The 16,313-nt window shown below is 52.3% G+C and overlaps 1 protein-coding gene across 2 annotated transcripts in view; it reads right to left on the bottom strand.

The window, feature by feature from the left end:
- The window catches only part of LONP1 (lon peptidase 1, mitochondrial), a 45,365-nt gene extending 44,524 nt beyond the window's left edge, over positions 1-841 (bottom strand). Inside the window, exon 1 of one of the 2 annotated variants that reach the window (XM_024113214.3) lies at positions 355-841. In XM_024113214.3, the coding sequence (XP_023968982.3) occupies positions 355-753 (399 nt within the window). In that variant the 5' untranslated portion in view covers positions 754-841. The remainder of the gene's footprint in view (positions 1-354) is intronic. The other variant, XM_065578262.1, reaches the window with a different exon arrangement.
- Between the last annotated feature and the right edge of the window lie 15,472 nt (positions 842-16,313).

The following is a 16,313-nucleotide window of genomic DNA, read 5'->3' on the forward strand; positions in this document are numbered from 1 at the left end:
TGCCCCCGCAGCACGACCCCTTTACCTCGATGCATTAGGCAAAGAGAGGAGCTAGGGCCGCCCAGCAGGAAGGGGGTGTCCGTGTCTCCGCCGGGAAAGAGGAGCAGTGCCCAGGCCTGGGAAAGGAGAAAGGGTCGCGACTACTGTGATGAAATGGAGAACGGGGCTGCAGATGGTGAGCTCCCGGGCAGGGCACGGCACACGGGGTGGCGTCCCAGCCCCAAGGCACGGCGTGGGTGCCCTGCGGGAGAAGCGGGTAGGAAGAAGGGATGTGGGGAGCCGGGCTGGCCGAGCGTGGCGGCGGTCGGCCCGAGGGGGAAAGGCCAGGCTGCCCGCGGAGTCTGGTCCCGTTACCTCCAGGATCTTGATGAAGCGCGGGAAGACGGGGTTGCGCGTCACGGCGATGAGCGGCACGTTGGGGAAGCGCTCAGGGATGAGCAGCGGGGTCAGCGCCGTCATGGCCGGGGGGGCCCCCGCGGGATCGGCTCCGCCGCCCCCCCCATCCTCGGCTCCGCCGCTCTCGAGCCCGTCCCCACCGCCGAGGCTGCCCGGGCCACGCAGGTGTCGCCGGGGGCCGCCGCTGAGGCCGGCGAGGGGAGATGGGGCCGGAGCCCGCTGAGCCCACAGCGCCCACGGGGAGGCGGAGGAGCAAGCCGCGTACACCCGCCGACGAGCAGGAGCGAGCGGGGCGAGGCCCCCGGGCAGCCCCGGCCGCCAGCAGCGCCACAGCCGCAGGTAGCGGGCCGCGGCCATTCCGCTGGCGTGCGCTCCCCGCGATAGCTCAGCCCCGCCTTGCGGCCGGTCGCACACATATGACGAATGCACGCATCTCCCCCTGGGCTTCGCCGCGCGTGCGCAGAAATACCAACTCCAGGGACGGCCCCAATGCGCAGCAAGCGCAGAGAAGTAGGCGGCGTGCGCGTGTGGTGCGATGGGCCCGTCCCCATCACGTGATCCGTCCCTGTTGTCTGTGGCGAAGAGACGCCTGGGCGTCAGTTCCCGGCGTGCTCCAGGCCTCCCCCGCAACATCTTTGGGCCACGCCTAAGTCTGGCCCCACCCCCGATAAGGCCACAAGCCCCGCCCACCCCATAGAATCCTAGAATCTCAGGGTTGGAAGGGGCCTCAGGAGGTCTCTAGTCCCACCCCCTGCTCAACGCAGGACCAAGCCCAGCTAAACCTAGGGTGACCAGACGTCCTGATTTATAGGGACAGTCCTGCTATTTGGGGCTTTTTCTTATATAGGCTCCTATTACCCCCCACCCTTATCCTGATTTTTCACACTTGCTATCTTCCAGCTAAATCATCCCAGCCAGGGCTTTGTCAAGCCGGGCCTTAAAAACCTCCAAGGAAGGAGACTCCACCACCTCCCTAGTTAACGCATTCCAGTGCTTCACCACCCTCCTAGGGAAATAGTGTTTCCTAATATCCAACCTGGACCTCCCCCACTGCAACTTGAGACCATTGCTCCTTGTTCTGTCATCTGCCACCACTGAGAACAGTCTAAATCCATCCTCTACGGCATAGGCACCGACTCTGGGGGTGCTCCGGGCCTGGAGCACCCATGGGGAAAAATTACTGGGTGCTCTGCACCCACCTGCATCCAAGCTCCCCACCTCACCCCGCTCCGCCTTCTCCCCTGAGCATGCCATGTCCCCGGTCTTCCGCCTATCTCCCAGTGCTTGCCGCCGCCAAACAGCTGTAGCTCTTAGGGTTAGGGAGGGAGGGGGGAGGAGCGGGAACGTGGCGCGCTCAGGGGAGGAGGCAGGGCTGGGGAGGGGATTTGGGGAAGGAGTTGGAATAGGGGCGAGTTGGGGTGGGGACTTTGGGGAAGGGGTTGGATTGGGGGTGGAGTCGGGGCAGGGCCAGGGGCAGGGGGGCGTCGAGCACCCTCCGGCACCAGTAGAAGTCAGGGCCTATGCTCTATGGAACTATGAAGCTCTATGAAGGCTGCTATCAAATGCCCCCTCACTCTTCTCTTCTGCAGACTAAATAATCCAGTTCCCTCAGCCTCTCCTCGTAAATTATGTGCGCCAGCCCCCTAATCATTTTTGTTGCCCTCCGCTGGACTCTCTCCAATTTGTCCACATCCCTTGTCCAAAACTGAACACAACACTCCAAATGTGACCTCACCACTGCCAAATAGCACCCTGAGGTAGGGTTACCATATTTCCACAAACAAAAAAGAGGACACTGGGGGGGGGGGGGGGGGGGAAAGCCCCGCCCTAGCCCCGCCCCATCCACTCCCTCCCACTTCCCACCCCCTGACTGCTCCCCTCAGAACTCCAACCCCCCCTGCTTCTTGTCCCCTGACTGTCCCCTGCTGAGAACCCCCTACCCTAACTGCCCCCCCCCAGGACCCTACCTGTTCCCTGACTGCCCTGACCCTTATCCACTCGCATGGGTGGCAGGGTTGTAGAAATTTTGGTGGTGCCCAGAACCCCCCACCCCACCTGCCTAAGGCTCTGGGAGGGGGTTTGGGTGGGGGGAGGAGGTCTGGGGTGCAGGTCCTGGGCTGGGGATTAGGGTGCAGGAGGGGTGCAGGTTCTGGGATAGAGTTTGGGTGCTGGGTGCAGGCTCCGGGCTGGGGCAGGGGGTGGGTGTGCAGGAGGGGGTGAGGGGTGCAGGCTCTGGGATGGAGTTTGGGGGTGAGAGGCGGTGCAAAGGGAGGGGGTGCAGGCTTTAGGAGGAAGTTTGAGGGCAGGAGGGGGTGTGTGGGAAGAGGGAGGGGGATTGGGAGGGAGTTTGGGGATAGGAGGGGATGCAGGGGTGAGGGCTGTGGGTCTGGGGATGAGGGGTTCATGATGCAGGAGGGGGCTCAGGGATGGAGCAGAGGATTAGGGTGTGTGGGGATGAAGGCTGGGGGGTTTGGGGTGTTGGAGAGGCTCAGGGCTAGGGTGGAAGGGCAGGGTAAGGGCAGCCTGTCTTCCCATTAGTGGATGGGGGCACTAGGACCCAGGGGCAGCAGACAGCAGTTGTCTGCATGTACTGCCGAGCCAGCAGGCAGACAGGAATGGGGGACCCACCGAGGGGGGGATGCACGGAGGGGGGGTGGCAGGTGGAGGCTGGGGACCCATCCAACACTCCCCCGCTCCCTAACTGCGCACCCCCACTCCCCTTACCATTCTGGCTCCACGTGGGTCTGTTTGTGTGTTACAGAGGACTACAGAGAGAGGGAGGGGGGAGCAGGGGAGGGCTCTGGCTGCTGGAGGCCAATGGGAGTGGGTCAATCGGCCTAGCCGCCCAATCAGCAGCCACACTCTGCATGGAAGGGAGGGAGGGAGGCGAGGGAGAAAAAAACCCGGACATTTTAACCTTGTTACCAATTCCTCCCGGACGGCTATTTAGAGACGCAAAAGCCGGACATGTCCGGGGAAATATGGACGGATGGTAACCCTAATGGTAACCCTACCCTGAGGTCCTGCTCTACCCAGGCTCACCTTCAGGGCCCCCCGAGGAAACCAGTTCTGACCTGCCCAGCAACCCCATAGGGCCCTCAGGCCCTGCTTTGCCACACCCCCCCCATAGTGCCCTCAGGCACCTCCCAGCCCCACTCCCATAGTACCCTGAGGCCCTGCCCTGCTGAAACCCCCCATAGTACCCTCAGGCCCCTCCCAGACTTACCCCTATGGTGCTCTCAGGCCCTGCCTGACCCAGTTTTGCAATACTAACACTTACTCAAAAAGAACATGGAAATCAACGTAAGTGATCACAGGAGGAATGCTACGCTGCACTACCAATGTTGTTTGGCAGTGAAACAGAAGGCACTGGTTGCACGTGTGTTCACTGTACCTGCATCCTCTCTCTCATTCAGCAGCTTCCCATCTCTGCATTTGGTGCAGCCCAGTCTTCCTCTCTAAGGTGTGTGTGTGGGGGGGGGGGGGGGGGGTTGAACTGGGATGGGACAGATGATGGGGGTTGGAGATGGCATGGGGATGAGCCACAATCCTGACATACACCTAAAGATAGATCACAGTCCCAACCTGCAGCCTCTTGCTTTTGAAGATGCACCACAGACTGGACTTCCAAGTCTCCTAGTATTAGCCCCCCCCCAGTCACTGCTCAGAAACTTCGTTCATACAGGGTTGAGTTTGCATGGCAGTGCCTCATGCCCTTCCAGAGTGTCACATGCACATATTTAAACCTCTACAAATAGGAAATAAAGAGGTATGGTAAAACAAACTGGAAATCGGGAACTCCAGATCCAAGGTACACACTTTCTTTGTACCACAACCTGAACTGTGGCCCTGGAGCTATCAATTGCCTCTAAATATGGTTCAGTGAGAGCTGCTGCAAAATGAGCAAACATGAAGAATGACTAACATCACCGCTGTGCACTCCAGCTGCCGGTACTGTGATAGGGTAGCTCTGTTGACTGGTGTGTGGCTTACTTATGGCAGGTTGTCCCACCTCACACTGTGATATGAGAAGAGGAGAAAAAGGATTAGGAGGCCCTCATTTCTGCACTGACCTATGTGAGTTGGGCAAGCAGAGAAGCAGAATGGCCTTTTCTTGCCAGGGGATTTGTAGCAGGCTGGCAGCAGACATGACAGTGCAAGGGATGTCCCAATGGGAATCCTTAGAGCAGTGATCTCCAACCTTTTTACGCTCAAGATCACTTTTTGAATTTAAGGGCAACCCAGGATCTATCCTGCCTCTTCCCCAAGGCCCCGCCCCTTCCCCCAAACCCTGCCCCACTCTCTCCATCCGCACACTCCGTCACTTGCTCTCCTCCACCCTCACTCACTTTCACCGGGCTGGGGTAGAGGGTTGGGGTTCGGGAGGGGGTGCAGGCTCTGGGAGGGGGCTCCAGGCTGTGGCAGAGTGTTGGGGTGCAGGAGAGGGTACAGGATGCTGGCTCTGGGAGGGGGGTCAGGGCTGGGGCAGGGGGTTGGGGTGCAAGAAGGGATATTGGGTGCTGGCTCTGGGAGGAGGCTGGGGCAGGGGCTTGGGGTGCAGGAGGGGGTATGGGGTGCTGGCTCTGGGAGGGGTGTCAGGGCTGGGGTTGAGGTGCAGAAGGGGACTGGGGTGCAGGAGGGGATATGGGGTGCTGGCTCTGGGAGGGGGCTCAGGGCTGGGGTGCAGGAGGGGGTTTGGGGTGCTGGTTCCAGAGGGGTATCAGGGCTGGGGTTGAGGTGCAGGAGGGGATATCGGGTGCTGGCTCAGGGAAGGGGCTCAGTGCTGGGGTTTGGGTTGCGGCCTCTCACCGGACAGCACTTACCTCTAAGGTAGGCTCCCTGCCTACCCTGACCCCACGCCACTCCTGGAAGGGGACAACTGGCCCCTGGGGGTGGGGTGGATGTCATGTGGCTCCGCGTGCTTCCCCTCTCTACAAGCACTGCCCCTGCAGCTCCCATTGGCCACAGCTCCCCGTTCCTGGCCAATGGGAGCTGCGGGGGCGGTGCTTCCAGGCAGGAGCAGCATGCAGAGGGAAACCCCTGCCCCCCGCCCACGGGGCTGCGCTGGCTGCTTTTGGGAGCGGCATGTGGGTGGGGCAGGCAGGGAGCTTGTCTTAGCAGCAGCCCCACTGCGCCACCAGAGATCGTGATCAACCAGTTGGTGACCATTGCCTTAGAGCAACAGACAAGGGGTGGTAACATCTGGTCGGTAGGAGGTGGTGTATGCAGAGTAGTTGAAGTTGCTGAGTATAGGCGGGAGCAGCCAGCTGGTGTTCAGGAAGCCTGCCCTAAATGAAACTTTTGCCTTTGTGAGGACACAGTCTCTTCCTGTCCCCATGTTCTGTGTCTGCAGTATGCCATCTCATCAGAAGGAAAGAGTGGCACAAAGTCTATCAGGGGCAGGGGCGGTGAGTTGTATGGGCCCATGGTGCCTGCGCTCCAGCAATATTCTGGGCCTGGGGGTCTGGTTCCACCAATATTCGGGGCCAGGTCATTCCCCCGGCCCCACCTGCCACCCCCGCATGCCTCCCCCGAGCGTCCCTGCCTGTGCCCTGCTGCGCTGTGCTCTGCCAGCTCCCAGCATCAACTGCCGCTGCAGGGTCCTAGCCCAACCACTAGTGCCAGGGCAGGCTGACCCAGGCTGACCCTGACTCTGCCCTTCTGCCTCGGACAGATGGATCCTTCCCTTTTGCGGCGGTATCCTCTGTGACGGTGTACCCCATAAGGCTTCATAGGTATATGCTTATGAATGTATATATGATATAACTGGAAAATGTTTTATGCTACATATGCCATGTAACATATCTCTGTAAAGGTTATGATTTACTGAATCTATTAATCCTATTTGTATGCATGTATCATTTTTGTATTCGAAGTTATGAATGTTGGCTGGGCACTGTCTTGATTTTTAAGTAGCCTTAATAAAGGATTTGGTCAGCTTCTTGAGAAAGGAATGTGCAAATTAAGTGCCCCATCAAGAAGCACTTAAGGGACAATGGATCTTGGGAGGCTCCAATCCACATAAGAAGTCTACATGAGGACTGTGGCAGGGCAGGGGTAAACTCCTGGAATGTCCTGCTAAAATGCTGGCTACGCCCTGCTTTCTGGTAGGGAAGCCAGGTGCATGGGCCCAGGCAGCCAGCAGAGAGCCCAGCTGCAAGCCCTAACAAGGGCCAGCTCACAGCAATGACGAGCTAAGTAGAGACAACTGGGCTGAGGAAGGGGAGGGATATAAAAGCCCTGGAGAAAGCTCAGTCAGGAGGCTAGCCTGGAAGGGGATAGGAGGCTGATATCTCTGTTTCCTCACCAAAGGCAAGGTGCCTCACAGGTCAGGAGATCCTTGGAAGGCTCTGACTGGGGAGCTGTTGCACTGTAAATAAAGACACAAGAGTGAAGCACTGAAGAAGGTGGGAGGACTCTCTATTTAACCAGCCAACCTAGGGCACTGGCTTGAGAGGGTGGAGACCTGGTGCAGACCTTGTGAAAAAGACATTCAAGGGAGCAGGTAAGCAATGGCTGCTGCCTGTAAAAACTGAGTCATGTATGGACATGGGACTTGCCCATGTGACTCCAAAATTCCATCTTGGAGCTGCGTATCAGAGAGTAGCCATGTTAGTCTGTATCCACAAAAACAACAAGGAGTCTGGTGGCACCTTAAAGACTAATAGATTTATTTGGGCATAAGTTTTTGTGGGTAAAAAACATCACTTCTTCAGATGCATCTGAAGAAGTGAGGATTTTTTTACCCATGAAAGCTTATGCCTAAATAAATCTATTAGTCTTTAAGGTGCATCTTGGAGCTGGACTTTACATAGGGGAAAGGGGGGGGGGTCTCCACCCAGAAGAGAGAGTCTACTTAAATCCCTGGGAGACCCCTCCGTTTTGTCTTCAGGTGGCTCAAGGATACCTGAAAGAAACTGGAACAAAGGACATTAACTACAGAAGGTGTGAGTGATTGCTGGACCTAGACTAGAAGGAGACTAGTCTGTAAAAGGAAGCTTACTGGAACTGGTGAGGTTTTATCTGTGTTCAGTTTTCTTAGACAGATGGGCATGTTCTATTTTATTTTACTTGGTAATTCACTTTGTTCTGTCTGCTACTACTTTTCTGTATTTAATAAAATCACTTTTTACTTACTTATTAACCCAGAGTATGTATTCATATGGGTGGGGCAGGGAGACAGCTGTGCCTATCCCTCTATCAGTGTTATAGCAGGGGAACAACTTGGGTTTAAGCCTTAGACAGGGTAAAATAGATTTGTTTGGGGTTTAGACCCTATTGGGAGTTGGGCATCTGAGTGTTAAAGACAGGAACACTTCTGTAAGTGGCTGTCAGTTAAATCTGTAGCTTTGGGGCACATGGTTCAGGGCCTGGGTCTGTGTTGGAGCAGACTGGAGTGTCTGGCTCAACAAGACAGGGTGCTGGATTCCTAGGCTGTCAGGGAAAGCAGGAGCAGAAGTAGTCTTGGCACATCAGTTGTCTGTTCCCAAGGGGGTTTCTGTGATCCAACCTGTCACACCCTCCACCAACACAGGGTCCCCCCCCACCTGCAGTCACCGTTCCTGCCCCACTCTGGGCAAGGGGCAGCCCCACCCCCAGTGAGGCTACAGTGAGGGGCAGCAGCAGGGGAGGAGGTGCACACATGATGGCAGCCCCCCCCTGCACCCACCACAAGGGAGGCAAAGGGGCTTCCTGGACCTGAGAGGGGTCCTAAGAGCACATGCAGTGACAGTGGTGTGAGGTGAGTGTGCTGCTGGGGAAGAGGGGGGCTGAACAGAGGGGAATAATCACTTCCCTCGATCTGCTGGAAATGCTCCTACTAATACAATATGCCGTTGGCCTTCTTGGCAACAAGGGCACACTGCTGACTCATATCCAGCTTCTCGTCCACTGTAATCCCCAGGTCCTTTTCTGCAGAACTGCTGCTTGGCCATTTGGTTGCTATCCTGTAGCGGTGCATGGGATTCTTCCTTCCTAAGTGCAGGGCTCTGCACTTGTCCTTGTTGAACCTCATCAGATTTCTTTTGGCCCAATCCTCCAATTTGTCTAGGTCACTCTGGACCCTATCCCTACCCTTCAGTGTATCTACCTCTCCCGCCAGCTTAGTGTCATCTGCAAACTTGCTGAGGGTGCAATCCATCCCATCATCCAGATCATTAATGAAGATGTTGAATAAAACCAGCCCCAGGACTGACTGCCTGGGGCACTCCACTTGATACTGGCTGCCAACTAGACATTGACCCGTTGATCACTATCTGAGCCCGACAATCTAGCCAGCTTTCTATCCATCTTGTAGTCCATTCATCCAATCCATACTTTTTTAACGTGCTGGCAAGAATACTGTAGGAGACCATATCAAAATATTTGCTAAAGTCAAGGTATATCACGTCCACTGCTTTCCCCATATCCACACAGCCAGTTATGTTGTACTTAAAGTACTGCACAGGATCTTTTCAGGGGGAATAAGACAAAATGCCACATTTATTAGTAATACGTGTATTCATTAACACTGTATCATATGCATATAATATATTACACTTACACTCACACACACACAAACACACTCCGTCTTGTTGTTACCAATTAGTTGCTCCCCTTAACTTCACTGGCCAGGTGAGTTAGATGGGGGAGGGGGTGGAGCCGGGCTTCTGCCTATCCGGATCGATGCTCCCATGTTGACAAGACAAGACCCAGGGTCCTCTGCAAGACACCTCACTTTTATAGCAGCTTTTCTCTTATGCAAATCTATACCAGATTCAAACTCTGTGTCTGTGTCCATTGGTCCTTTGTGCTGCTTTCTTTTGAGTGTTGTCCCAATGCTGCAAAGACGGTGTTTTCAAAAGAAGGTGCTTGCTTCTAACCCCCGAGGCCGTCGGTATGTCTGCTTGTCTTTAATGAGCCCACTTGACACGTTTTATTGTCCTTGGGTCTGGCTCCCAGCCCCTCTCCAACAGTTGAGGCTGTCTGGAGGTGCTGCCTTCCATGCCTTGCTCATCCACACCTCATTCATTCAACAGGGCAATTGATTAAGAGTGGGGGGTGAGAGCTCTTGTTCTACTGCTAGCAAAAATAAATTTTTCTTCTATCTTATTCTATCCTTAGGGGCTATAATATTATACCAAGGGCAATGCAAAGTTTCTAAATGAGGCTTTGATACAAAGTCCCACGGAAACAGAGGTCACACGTGGGTAGACCCACCACAAGGTTATATGAAGAGGCACAATGTAAAGTCATATGAAAATTATCAAAGATTTATCTACAGTTATCTCATTGTAGAAGGCAATCAGGTTGGTCAGGCATGACTTGCCATTGGTGAATCCATGTTGACTGTTCCTGATCACCTTCCTCTCCTACAAGTGCTTCAAAATGGATTCTTTGAGGACCTGCTTCATGATTTTTCCAGGGACTGAGGTGAGGCTGAGCAGTCTGTAGTTCCCCGGATTCTCCTTCCTCCCTTTTTTAAAGATGGGCACTACATTAGCCTTTTTCCAATCGTCCAGGACCTCCCCCGATCGCCACAAGTTTTCAAAGATAACGGCCAATGGCTCTGTGATCACATCAGCCAACTCCCTCAGCACCCTTGGATGCATTAGATCTGGACCCATGGACTTGGCAAGTCCACCTTTTCTAAATAGACCTTAACCTGTTCTTTCACCACTGAGGGATGCTCACCTCCTCCCCATACTGTGTTGCCCAGTGCAGCAGTCTGGGAGCTGACCTTGACTGTGAAGACGTGGCAAAAAAAGCATTGAGTACTTCAGCTTTTTCCACATCATCTGTCACTAGGTTGCCTCCCCCATTCAGTAAGGGTCCCACACTTTCCCTGACCACCACCTTATTGCTAACATACTTGTAGAAACCCTTCTTGTTACCCTTCACATCCCTTGCTGCTGCAACTCCAGTTGTGCCTTGGCCTTCCTGATTACACCCCTGCAGGCTCTAGCAATATTTTTATACTCCTCCCTAGTCATCTGTCCAAATTTCCACTTTTTGTAAGCTTCCTTTTTGAGTTTAAGCTCACTGAAGATTTCAGTGTTAAGCCAAGCTGCCATATTTGCTATTCTTTCTGCACATCAGGATGGTTTGTTCCTGCGCCTTCAATAAGGCTTCTTTAAAATACAGCCAGCTCTCCTGGACTCCTTTCCCCCTCATATTAGCCTCCCAGGGGATCCTGCCCATGAGTTCCCTAAGAGAGTCTAAGTCTGCTTTTCTGAAGTCCAGGGTCTGTATTTTGCTACTCTCCTTTCTTCCTTTTGTCAGGATCTTGAACTCAACCATCTCATGGTCACTGCTGCCCAGGTTGCCACACAATTCTACTTTCCCCTACCAATTCTTCCCTGTTTGTAAGCAGTAGGTCAAGAGGAGCACAACCTTTAGTTGGTTCCTCCAGCACTTGTACCTGGAAGTTGTCCCCAACAATCTCCAAAAACTTCCTGGATTGCCTGTGCATTGCTGTATTGCTCTCGCAGCAGATGTCAGGGTGATTGAAGTCCCCCATTAGAACCAGGGCCTGTGATCTAGAAACTTCAGTTAGTTGTCTGAAGAAAGGCTCATCTACCTCAGCCTTCTGGTCTGGTGGTCTATAGCACACGGCCACCACGACATCACCCTTGTTGCTCTCGCTTCTAAACTTAACCCAAAGACTCTCAACAGGCTTTTCTCCAGTTTCATACTGGAGCTCTGAGCAATCATACTGTTCTCTTACATACAGTGCAATTCCTCCACCGTTCCTCCCTTGCCTGTTCTTCCTGAACAGTTATACCCATCCATGACAGTGCTCCAGTCATGTGAACTGCCCCACCAAGTTTCTGTTATTCCAATCACATAGTTCCTTGCCTGTACCAGAGCTTCCAATTCTTCCTGCTTGTTTCCCAGGCTTCTTGCGTTCGTGTACAGGAACCTAAGATAACTAGCCGATTGCCCTACTTTCTCAGTATGAATTAGGAGGCTTCCTGTCTTGTACCTTCCTCCCTATGCACATGCTGTGAGAGCAATTTGAATGTTAAAGTAAGCTATTTATTGGGAGGCTGTATCTAAGGAGCTCCTTGACCAAACAACCTTAAACTTCTACCACTATTTCCTCCCTTGCCTCTGATGAGGCATACAATCAGAGTATACATGTGGATGCCAGAACACTGAAATAACAGCTCTTAATGGAAAAAGCTCACTACCCAGGGCAAAACTTCCCAAAGGAGGAGTAGTGCGCACAGCAGCAGGCATTCTCAGCAATCTGCCAAGGGCAAGAATTGAACTCCAGCATCCTTGAGTATTGCTCAAGGTCAAGGGGTTGATTGAGCCTTTTGCCCTGAGTGCTCCAATAATGCTGAGAGCAATCAACCTCTATGCACATTTCCATTGCACGTATGCAAATCACTCCCTGCTGCATGTTGCCCAGATGCTAGTTTGTAGTGCTAACTTTAAGTGTTTTATTGCTCCCCTGGAAGGGCAGCAGGTGCTAGGCATGAGCTCAGACCAAATCCCATTGAGTGAGAGCAGTTTGCGGAGGCTCAGTACCAGAGTTGGAGACTGCAGGTATATGCAAGAAAACATTCTAAGAACTGGAAAATTTAAGGGTTGTATTTTAGGGGCACTTTATCTTTAAAATTATTCAAATGACCTCATCTTGGACCAGTAACTTTCCCCCATACCCTGCTGAGGCACGGTTGTCAATTGGTGTAAGCATGTGGATTTTACTGCACTGGAAAAGTCAGCTGTTAAACAGCAAGTTAGTCTCAGCCTTGGCTCTAGTAGTGCTACCGCCCATTGATAATCAACACAAGGGATTGATATTACGTACGGTATGTCTACACTACAAAATTAGGTGGATTTTATGGAAGTTGATTTTTAGAAATCGAGTTTATACAGTTGATTGTGTATGTTCACACTAAGCGCATTAAGTCGGTGGAGTGCGTCCTCACTACTGTGGCTAGCATTGACTCACGGAGCAGTGCACTGTGGGAAGCTATCCCACAGTTCCCGCAGTCTCCGCTGGAATTATGGGTTAAGCTCCCAATGCCTGATGGGGCAAAAACATTGTTGTGGGTGGTTTTGGGTACATGTTGTCACTCTCCCCTCCCTCCCTCCCTCCGTGAAAGCAGCTGCAGACAATCATTTCGTGCCTTTTTGCCCGGGTTACCTGTGCAGATGTCATGGAGCCTGCTCAGCTCACCGCTGCTGTTGTGAGCATTGTAAACACCTTGCGCATTATCCTGCAGTATGTGCAGAACCTGGCTAAGAGACGGCAGCACGAGGACGATTGTGAGGAGGACATGGACACAGACGCTCCTGAAAGCATGGGCTGTGGCAACTGGGACATCATGGCGGCAGTGGGGCTGGTTGATATAGTGGAACGCCAACTCTGGGCCCAGCAAACAAGCACAGACTGGTGGGACCACATAGTGTTGCAGGTCTGGGATGATTCCCAGTGGCTGCAAAACTTTCGCATGTGTAAGGCCGCTTGCCTGGAACTCTGTGAGTTGCTTTCCCCCGCCTAGAAGCGCAGGAATACCAAGATGAGAGCTGCCCTGACTGTTGAGAAGCGAGTGGCGATAGCCCTGTGGAAGTTTGCAACACCTGACTGCTACCGGTCAGTGGGAAATCAATTTGGAGTGGGCAAATCTACTGTGGGGACTGCTGTGATTCAAGTAGCCAATGCAATCACTGACGTTCTGCTATCAAGGGTAGTGACTCTGGGAAATGTGCAGGTCATAGTGGATGGCTTTGCTGCAATCGGGTTCCCTAACTGTGGTGGGGCGATAGATGGAACGCATATCCCTATCTTGATACCGGACCACCTCTCCAACCAGTACATAAACCGTTAGGGGTACTTGTCAATGGTGCTGCAAGCACTGGTGGATCACAAGGGACGTTTCACCAACATCAACGTGGGATGGCCGGGAAAGGTGCATGATGCTTGCATCATTAGGAACTCCAGGCTGTTTGAGCAGCTGCAAGAAGGGACTTACTTCCCAGACCAGAAAATAACCATTGGGGATGTTGAAATGCCAATAGTTATCCTTGGAGACCCAGCCTACCCCTTGCTTCCATGGCTCATGAAGCCATACACAGGCAGCCTGGACAGTAGTAAGGAGCAGTTCAACTATAGGCTGAGCAAGTGCAGAATGGTGGTAGAATGTGCCTTTGGACATTTAAAAGCTTGCTGGTGCTGTTTGCTGACTAGGTTAGACCTCAACGCAACCAGTATTCCCATTGTTATTACTGCTTGCTGTGTACTCCATAATATCTGTGAGAGTAAGGGGGAGACGTTTATGGCGGGGTGGGAGGTTGAGGCAAATCGCCTGGTTGCCAATTTTGAGCAGTGGTAGCGACACAATTCATTGCATTCCCATCCCTATGCAGAGTTTGCCAAAATATGTTACGGTCCCTACAGATGCCTCTCAATGGTGCCCACAGCTTAGAATGGGCTGGGTCACGTAGGTTAGCGACATGGAACCTCTTCTTGCTGCTGTCTTGTTCTGCGGAATCACAGCATTTGCTATATCTATATAGAAAGGCTCTAGCTGTCACAGCTGCAAAGAAGACCTTCAGCACGTGAACTGAATGTGGCATCTGCCTGAGTCTGCAAGGGAGCCTGAACCAAGAGATATGAGGAACTGCCCCTGGCATTAGGTCAGATGCCCAATGATGATACTTTAGGCTTGGATTTTTCAAACAAACCTAAGGGAGTTAGATACTGAAGTGTCAATGGAAATTACGTGCCCAACTCCTCTAGCCCCTTTGAAAATCCATCCCCTCCATACCAGCATTGTTAATTATTTTATTGCTGCTCAAAGCATTTCAGGAGAAGGCTGATCACAGATCAGTGCAATGGTTTGTAGTAAATTGTATTTGTAGCTGCACAATGTCTGTTCAGATTGTCCTGCCAGGAATGCAGGGAAAGGAGCCCCACAGCCCTGTTTATCCATTGGCAACCTACTGCAGCTGTAAGCTTCCTGAGCTGGCTGTGTGATCTCTGCCAGCGGGCAGCAAGGGTCACTAGTGCGGGTTGGCGGGAGGGCTGATTTGGTGTCCTGGCTGGTGCAGAGAGAAGGGCAGGTTTGATTAAGGAGAGGTGAAGTACTTCTGGATTCCCAGTGCCTGTTGCTGTCCCCACAAGGATAGCATGAAGGGTGTGTGGCTGTGCTGTGTGGGAAGTGTCACCTGAACTCTGCATTTCCTGCTTTGCTAATGTTTGTGTTTATTCTTTTCTTGTAATGCCAATATTCTTTTGGGGCCTGAACTACAAATTTCCGGGTGCTCCAACACTTAACCTTGGGGAATTAAACTCTCCCATTGTGGAAGGGCATGAGGAGCACAGCGCAATTATCATTCTTTATGAGGCCTCCCAAGAGATGATTGTGGCCAATAAGGAGGAGTTCCAGTGCCAATGACTGGAGAGGCCAGTAAGTGACAGTCAGCATGACAACAGTGGAGCTGACACTATACACCCCAGAGGAGCGCCCTGTAACCCCATATTCCTCATTTGTATATCATTGTGATATTGCATATAAAGCAGGCTGTGTGAGGTATCAGGGGACAGGTTGTGATCTGCCGAAAGTCATTTTTCTATTTAAATATGTATCTTATTAATGTATATGAAGTTATGAGAATGTGTTTTATGATTGTCACTAAAATATGCTGTGGGTTTGGGAAGTGCCCAGATACTAGCTCCCCAAAGACAATAACCAGGGGGATAACCAACGCCCGGGCGGCTGTCAAACAACCATCAACAGCCATTGTCCAGCAAGGGAACTACAATGCAATGACTCACCTTCACAAGGCCACACCTGGGGAATTGCTCAACCTTGCTGGGTGACTCAGCAATGCCCACCAGACCTGTGCCTGGACTTGTGCTCTCCAAGCACATGGACTGAGAGTATAAAACAGAACACAGGGGCCCCATGCTTGGCCTTTTCTCCTCCCCACGCCTATGCTGCAAGTAACAAGGATGCTCAGAAGACTGATGATTTCAACAGAGGAGACTGGCTCAGGTTTAAGGGAGAAACCTGTATGTTAAGGACTGTAAGATCCAGTGGGGTGAGAAAATTGCTTGATCTAAACACTGTCTAGTGTGATAAGGGTTACGGTTTAGACTGTGAGCTTAGATTTTATTTTATTTTGGTAACCACTCTGACTTTTTGCCTATCACTTAAAATCTATCTGTTGTAATCAATAAACTTGTTTTACTGTTTATCTTTACCAGTGAGTTTGCCCAAAGTGCTTGGTAAATCTGCTCAGGTTTACAAAGGCTGGTGTATATCTACTTTCCATTGATGAAGTGGTGAACTAATAATAAACTTGCATTGCTCAAGAAAGGGTCTTGAGCAGTGCAAGGCGGTATATTCCTGAGGTACAAGGCTTGGAGCTGGGGGGATTTGGCTGGTGGCTTTCTCTGTGTGATACTCGAGTGGCTCTGGGAACATTCATGCAATCTAGCTGGGTGTGGGGCTCCACATGTGGTTGTGGTGAGTGATAACAGCACCTGGAGGGGTTTGCTGCTTGTCACTAGCAAAGCTTGTGAGACAGCCCAGGCTGGAGAGTTAAGGGAGCAAAGCAGTCCCAGGCTGCACCCCAGGGATCCCATCATAAGTCTAATAAGGGACTATTAGGAAAACAAGCAGGAAGGAAACAGAATGGCTCAAGATAAGCCACTTTTCAGCAAACCTGGGTGGGTTGTTAAGAGACAAGGCCATTATGGGAAAAGACCTGGGAACCAGAAGTTCCAAAAGACGATAGCAGTTTAAAAAGGGACTCTCAGGAGAGGGGTTAGCACTCCAGGGGCAGTTGCCTGAAGAAGCTAGGCCTGCCTAGCACACCGTGAGGAGGATGCTGGGCTTCAGTAAGATAGAGATTTGTGCATACCATTTGTGTGGGGTGGGGTGTTTGTTTTTTTGTTTTTAAATCCTTTTTTCTGGATT

Source organism: Chrysemys picta, chromosome 25 (assembly GCF_011386835.1).
Source record: "Chrysemys picta bellii isolate R12L10 chromosome 25, ASM1138683v2, whole genome shotgun sequence".
Lineage (NCBI taxonomy): Eukaryota > Metazoa > Chordata > Testudines > Emydidae > Chrysemys > Chrysemys picta.